Source organism: Bubalus kerabau, chromosome 23 (genome assembly GCF_029407905.1).
Source record: "Bubalus kerabau isolate K-KA32 ecotype Philippines breed swamp buffalo chromosome 23, PCC_UOA_SB_1v2, whole genome shotgun sequence".
Classification (NCBI taxonomy): domain Eukaryota; kingdom Metazoa; phylum Chordata; class Mammalia; order Artiodactyla; family Bovidae; genus Bubalus; species Bubalus kerabau.
Window position 1 is genome coordinate 30,676,046 of NC_073646.1, and position 7,183 is coordinate 30,683,228.

The 7,183-nt window shown below is 48.7% G+C and overlaps 1 protein-coding gene across 3 annotated transcripts; it reads right to left on the reverse strand.

Moving 5' to 3' along the window:
- Positions 1 to 4,425: 4,425 nt before the first annotated feature.
- On the reverse strand, positions 4,426 to 6,749 carry LOC129638190 (uncharacterized). Of its 3 annotated transcripts, none has more exons than XR_008707721.1 (3): positions 6,597 to 6,749; positions 5,688 to 6,168; positions 4,426 to 5,597 (listed from the first exon to the last, which is right to left on the reverse strand). XR_008707721.1 is itself a non-coding variant. In XM_055562780.1 (3 exons), the coding sequence occupies exons 1-3, from the start codon at positions 6,266 to 6,268 to the stop codon at positions 5,573 to 5,575; spliced, it is 510 nt and encodes a 169-aa protein (XP_055418755.1). In that variant the 5' UTR covers positions 6,269 to 6,367; the 3' UTR covers positions 4,426 to 5,572. The 3 variants fall into 3 exon arrangements, 2 of the variants coding, with proteins under 2 accessions (XP_055418755.1, XP_055418754.1); XM_055562780.1 differs by lacking the exon at positions 6,597 to 6,749 and having other exon boundaries at positions 5,688 to 5,853; positions 5,950 to 6,367; XM_055562779.1 differs by lacking the exon at positions 6,597 to 6,749 and having other exon boundaries at positions 5,688 to 6,367.
- Positions 6,750 to 7,183: the final 434 nt, after the last annotated feature.

Consider the following 7,183-nt stretch of genomic DNA (forward strand, 5'->3'; position numbering starts at 1 on the left):
TGTGATCCACACAGTCAAAGCCTTTGGCATAGTTCATTAAAGGAGAAGTAGATGTTTTTCTGGAACCCTAATGCTTTTCTGATGATCCAACGGATGTTGGCAATTTGATCTCTGATTCCTCTGCCTTTTCTAAATCCAGCTTGAACATCTGGAAATTCATGGTTCACGTACTGTTGAAGCCCAGCTGGGAGAATTTTGAGCATTACTTTCCTAGTGTGTGAGATGAGTGCAATTGTGCGGTAGTTTTAACATTCTTTGACATTGCCTTTCTTTGGGATTGGAATGAAGAATGACTTTTTCCAGTCCTGTGGCCACTGCTGAGTTTTCCAGATTTACTGGCATATTGAGCACAGCTCTTTCACAGCATCGTCTTTTAGGATTTGAAATAGCTCAACTGGAATTCCATCACCTCCATTAGCTTTGTTCATAGTGATGCTTCCTAAGGCCCACTTGACTTCACACTCCAGGATGTCTGGCTCTCAGTGAGTGATCACACCATCGTGATTATCTGGGGCATGAAGATCTTTTTTGTATAGCTCTTCTGTGTATTCTTGCCACCTCTTCTTAATATCTTCTGCTTCTGTTAGGTCCATACCATTTCTGTCCTTTATTGTGCCCATCTTTGTATGAAACGTTCCCTTGGTATCTCTAATTTTCTTGAAGAGAGCTCTAGTTTTTTAGATAGAGGACTGTATATTCAATTATATATATATTTATAAGTATTTTTATTTTTATTATTATTACTTGTTTATTTTTGGCTGCACTGGGTCTTCGTTGTGGCACATAGGTTGTGGAGCATGGACTTAGTTGCCCTGAGACATATGGATCTTCCTGGACCAGGGATCATAATCCATATCCCCTGCATTGGCAGGCAAATTCTTAACCACCAGACCACCAGGGAAGTTCCTATTTAGTGCTATATTATTGATGGTTTACACCATCCAGATCTATAGGGATAGAGCAAGTAGTGGTTCATTGTGGCTCCTTCAGAAATTGAGAAGGAGGGTTATCTCCCAAGGAGTTGTGACCCTTTGTGAGATTAAGAAGGAATGTTATCTTCAAAGGAGGTCTGGTGAATAGAGAGGCACATTAAAGGGAAGGGAGGAGGCCCAAACAGGCAGAGAAAAATGTTATATTTAAATTTTTCTTGTCTTCTCATAAAATATGAATTTTATTTCATCAACATGCAGGAGCTGGAGGGAGATCACAAACAAAAGAAAGTCTAGAGGAGACCACTCTTAAAAATAAGATAGTTAAAATGTATCTGTTGAAGCAGGAAGCTTTGAGGAAAGGTTTAGGAATGACAAGTGGAAAGAGATGCAGACAGACGAGGGGGCCATGGGTGGACACACACAGGTTTTCTGGGCTGACATGAGCAGAGCAAGGACAGAAGAAGGCAGGGAGGTAAGAGGCTGTGGTCCAGAACCAGGCTCCTTTTGCCCAAGTCAAAACGCTGACACGCCCATGTCTGCAACAAAGAGAGGATTTATTCACAAAGTAGCCAAGGGAGAAGATGAGAAATCTCAGATGTGCCTTCCCAAAGGCGAGAAGCTCAAGGATAAATGATAAAGAAGCAGGGTGGTCTAAGGTGTGGGGAGCGTGGGGATAGGTGATTGGGAAAAGGTGTGGTCATCCTCGTTCTGCACAGGTGTAACCAAGCTCCAGGTGTCCGCACGTTCAAAATTGAGGCTTAGCATGATCTGAGGACAGAGCTTTTGTTGCTCTGAGGTGAAAAGGTCACTGGGCATTCGGGCATGCCCAGTTAGAGGGACGGATGTCCTGGCCAGTCTTAACTAGCTCGAAGCTCTAAGTAGATGCAACTGACTTCCAAGTTTCAAGGGATCAATGCAGGCAAAAATCTTACTGTTGAGGTTCTGTGCGGCTTGGAGCACCTGCAAGTCTTTCATAGCCACAGTTATGACGCGATTACCCAGGGTTCCACTGGTGGGGCGGGGCCTCGGGGGTCCCGGCGTGGAGGCCAGGCGGCTGCACTGCCCGGCATCCGTTCTGGCTGGGGTGGTACCCATCGCTCTAGCCCACGTTACTGGACAGAAAGTTAGAATAATTCTTGTGAAGTCAGGGGTCCTGGTGTGACTTAAACAAAGAGAAACAAGCAGCTGTTGGTACCAGCTCTGGAGATAACCTAGGCAGGAGCCTCAGGAAGGGACTGCACGTCTCCTGAACCGAGGTGCTCCTGTGGACCACGACACTCCTCCCAAGCTCGTCCCCTTTGTCTCCTCACACTTCCCTTCAAACGGCTTCGTGTGGGGAGGGAGGCGGTCACGGTCAGAAGAATGGAGCTACTTCCCCAAATCTGGAACGGGATCAAGAGCCCAGGACCCCGTTTATCCTCCTGTTGGTTGAAAAAGCCGATTTGAGCAGTATCCAGGAATCAGCTGACCCTCTGGTGGCCACCACCGGCCGCTTCCTTGTTCCGTGTCTGCATCTCCAGCCACCTAAGGACCGGCCTCAGCAGCTTCGTGTGAAGTTCCAGCTCACTGCCTCCTCTCTGTCCAAGCTCATGGAGTCTCAGAGGTAAGGCCTCCAAATTTTTTTTGTAAGTGCTCTTTTCTTCCCCTGTTTATAAACTGAGGTATTGTTGATTTGGGGGCTTCCCTGGTTGCTCAGTGGTGAAGAATCCGCCTGCCAATGCAGGAGATGTGGGTTCCATGCCTGGGTTGGGAAGGTCCCATGGAGAAGGGAATGGCTACCCACTCCAGTATTGTTGCCTGGGAAATGGACAGAGGAGCCTGGTGGGCTACAGTCCATGGTATCGGCAAAGAGCCAGGCACAGCTGAGTGACTGAACAACAACAAAATTGTTGATTGACAGTATAAGTTTCAGGGGTACAATGTAGTAATTCACAACATTTAAAGGTTTTTACCCCTTTTATAGTTATGAAATATTGGCTATATTCCCTGTGTTGTACAGTATATCCTTGTAGCTTATTAATTTTATACATAGTGGTTTTTACCTCTTAGCCCATCTTGCCCCTCTCCCCACTGGTAACCACTAGTTTTCTGTCTATATCTGTGAGTCTCTTTCTTTTTCATTTTATTCACTAGTCTATAATATATTGTAGTTTCCACATGTAAGTGATTTATCATACACTTTTTGTCTTTCTCTAACTTATTTCATGAAGAGTAATGCCCTCTAAATCCATCCATATCGCTACAAAAGGCAAAATTTCATTCTTTTTTTATGGCCAAGAAATATTCCACTGTGTATATCTGCCACATCTTTATCTGTTGATAGACACTTGGGTTGTTCCCATATATTGACTATTGTAAATAATAGCTATGAACTTTGGGGTGCGTGCATCTTTTTGAATTAGTGCTTGCGTTTGCATATATACCCAGGAGTGGAATTGCTGGGTCAAATGGTGGTTCTATTTTTAGTTTGTTAAGGAATCTCCATACCGTTTTCCACAGTGGCTACACCAATTTACATTCCCACCAATAATGTGTAAGGGCTCCCTTTGCTTCACATCTTTGCCGACAGCTGTCTCTTGTGCCTTTTTGATAAGACAGGTGTGAGGGGTTATCTCACTGTGCTTTTGATTTGCATTTCTCGGCTTAGCGATGTTGAGGATCTTTTCATGTGCCTGTTGACCAACCGTCTGTGTGTCTTTGGGACAATGTCTACTCAAGTCTTCCGGCCATTTTTTTCATCAGGTTTCTTTTGTATGTTGAATTGTATGAACTGTTTTATATATTGATATTTTGAATATTGACCCCTTATCGGTTACAATGTTTTCAAGTATTTTCTCAAGAAAGTGCACTCATGTGTGAGAACAAGAGGGTGGGGGGCTGGCAGGGACTGACAGAGGAAGTGTCTCGCGTGTCGCTCCTCCGCCCAGAGGAGGAGGCTGGGGGCAACGGGGACAGACGGAGGGGCAGCTCCCTGGGAGAACCACGCTTGGAAAAGACCATGCCCCCACCTCTGCTTTTCCTCAAGGTTCAGCCCCTGCCCTCACGCCCAGCCCTGGGGTGGGTCCAGGGATAAGAGAGCAGAAGGCTGTGAGGAGGAGGACAGCATCGTCTCCTCCTCGTTTCTTTTTCTGTTTTTTGTTATGGTAAAATACGTGTAATGTAAAACCTGTCATGAGTGACGCTTAGTACATTCACAACGCTGTGCGGCCATCACAACCGTCACCTGGTTCCAGAACATTCCCACCACTGCAGAAGGAGGCCCTGTACCCATTAACCGCTCCAATTCCACCTCCCCCGCCCCCCAGCCCTGGCACCACTAATCTGCTTTCCGTCCTTACGGGTCTGCTTATTCTGGACATTTCGTACAAATAGCCTCACACAACACTTGGCCTTTTGTGTCAGCTTCTTTAACTTTTTTCTTTCTCTGGCTGCACCACACTGCATGTGTGATCTTAGTTCCTGACCAGGGATCGAACTCGCACCCTCAGCAGTGAGCGCTCAGAAGGCTAACCACTGGACTGCCAGGAAATTCCCTCAGCTTCTTTTATTAGTATCATGTTTCCATCCATGTTGTAGCGTGTGTCAGTACTTCACCCTTTATGGCCAAACATTATTCCGTTGTGAGGGTATACTACCTTTTGTTTATCCAATCAGCGTTAGAGCTGTTTCTGCTCTTTGTTGCTAACAGTGCTATCGTGCACATTTGTGTACGAGGCCTTGTGTGAACATGTTTCATTTCCTTGGGCTACTTTCCCAAGAGAGCCGTCGCTGGATCAAGTGATAATTCTATCTTTAACTTTTTGAGGAACTGCAGATTTTCCACTGTGTTAGTTTAAAAAAAAAAAATAATGATAATTAAAAACAACAGTGTCCCGTTACCTGGCAGCTACATGCCAGACCCTGGTTGTATACTCCTGCAGGAACCTCTAAGCCAGAATGACAGAGCTCATCACACAGATGGAGGGAAACAGGTACAGGGAGCTGGGGGAAATTGCCCAGAGTCACAGCCAGTAATGGCCAACCCCGACTTACACCCAGAGTGCTCCAATGAGGAAGCTCAGCCCTGCCTCCTGGTGGGCCATCTTCATGCCTGGCCTGCTCTTCAATCTACCTGAGCTCCTGGAGGGACTGAGGGGGAGAGAGAGAGAGGGTGATGGGCAGTTGTCACGATTGGGAAGAACTTGTGGGGATGACGCGGATGACACGATGGTTTCTCAATGAGTATCTTGACCCATCTTTTAAAGGCTTTTAAAAAATGTCTTTATTTTTGGCTGCACTGGGTCTTCGTTGCTTTGTTCGGGGCCTTCTCTAGTTGCGATGAACGGGGGCCACTCTGTGGTGGTGCAGAGGCTTCTCTTTGCAGGAGCTTCTCTTACTGCAGAGCACAGGCTCCAGGGTGAGCAGGCTTCAGTAGCTGCTGCACACGGGCTCAGGAGTTGTGGCTCGCAGGCCCTAGAGCATACGGGCTGCAGGAGTTGTGGCTTGTGGGCTCTAGAGCACAGCCTCAGTGAGTGTGGCACCGGGGTTTAGTTGCAGCATGTGGGACCAGGGATCGAATCTGCGTCCCCTTCACCGGCAGTGGATTCTTATCCACTGCACCACCAGGGAAATCCTTGACCCATTTGGAGGGTGCAGACTCTTTACTCTGACGACAGTATAAAAAAACTAAAAAAAATCAAGCCCAAACAGGTGTGTTTAGTAAAACTCAGCCACAAACAGGTGGAAATTTGAAAGCACTGATTCTCATTGAAATACCTCTGAGAAGGAATGAACAGGGAAAACCCCAGGGCTGCTCTGCGAGGGGTCCTCTGGTCGGCCTGGGTTGGGGCTGAACAGGGGGATTTTGAAGACCTCCAGGAACCCACGGGCTGCTTCATGCAGTCTTGAGGACTGGATGGTGCATCTTCATCTAAACTCTGTCCTGTGAAAGCCATAGACAGGGGCCCACAGGAGGGAACCACTCGCTGGGCTGGACTCTGACACCCACCTCCCCGGCCATCCTGCTTCGGCCCCAGACCTGTGGCATTTCCCGACAACTGTAGTTTGGTGCCTCGTGAATGAAGCCTGGGGATCCAGAAGCTCGTCTGTGAAAGAGCCTTATGGATGAACTTGACAAACGGCAAAGCAGTTTGCTGCAAGAGTGTAGACTGCTGGGCACTCCAGGGACACAGGTGGGTGGAGAGATCGAGGTTAGCAGCAGGAATGCTGAGCTGGCGGTATTCAGCGCCCTTCACACCTGGAACAGAATGCCTAGCATTGTACATTATAGCAGCAGTAAGAACAGCTAACGTGCATTCAGCACCTTTCCCATGTCGGCATTGTATCCAGCGCTTCATATGCACTCCTGACTTAATCCAGACCACAGTCCTCTCTGGGGTATGCAGTTATTCTCCCCATTTTACAGATGAGGAAAGCACACTGAGGCCAAAAGTCACAAATCTAGTAAGTGGTGGAGCAGGTGCCAGGGCCAAGCATTCCAGGGGAGCCACTGCCTCGAACCCCCACCAGGAGGGATGAGGCTCCCAGGACCCCCTGTATGTGTGTGTGGAAGAGTCCGCCTGGTATCTAAGGGAGCATCAAGGATGAAGAAGGGCCGACTGTCCTGACAAGGTTGAACGTGACCCTCAAGCTGGCTTCCAGCTCCCCGGGGGCCCAAAGCCATACCAGGGCCCAGTCCTGGGGAGATGGACCTTCTGGCAGCATCCAGTCCATGGGCCGGCAGCAGCTTCTCAGATGGTTATTGATGACAGTAAGGAGGGAGACACACGTGAGGGTGATCTGGGCAAGTTGCTTTCCTCCTGTCTCCGGCAACAGCCCTGGAGCAGCCTGGTGGGGCAGCCTGGCTCTTTATCCGCAGACTCTCAGGTGTGTTTCTTTGACCTTCCGTGGCTCTAAATGGACTTTGCTCCTGGTGGGTCCTCTCAAGTCCCAGGTGCCTTGTCACAGGGGGACATCTCCTTTCTCAAGTCGCCAGCTTTGCGGGGCTGTTGTGTGTGCCCTGGGGCCTCCCTTGCAACCCCAACCCAGGCTACAGACACATCATACTCCCAGCCCTCGGGCCACAGAGTGGCCCACAGGCAGAGCTGGCAGAAGAGGTTTCTGGTGGGTCCACGTCCCCTGCCAAAAGCCCCAGTGGTCAGGTTGCAGCCGGTTCTCACCCTGTTGCCGCAGGGAGTCTGGCTGCCCGGCATTCCAGGTCTTCTGAATGGAACTAGAGCCGTCCCTCCTGCAGTCCTTGGGTGATGGGATCT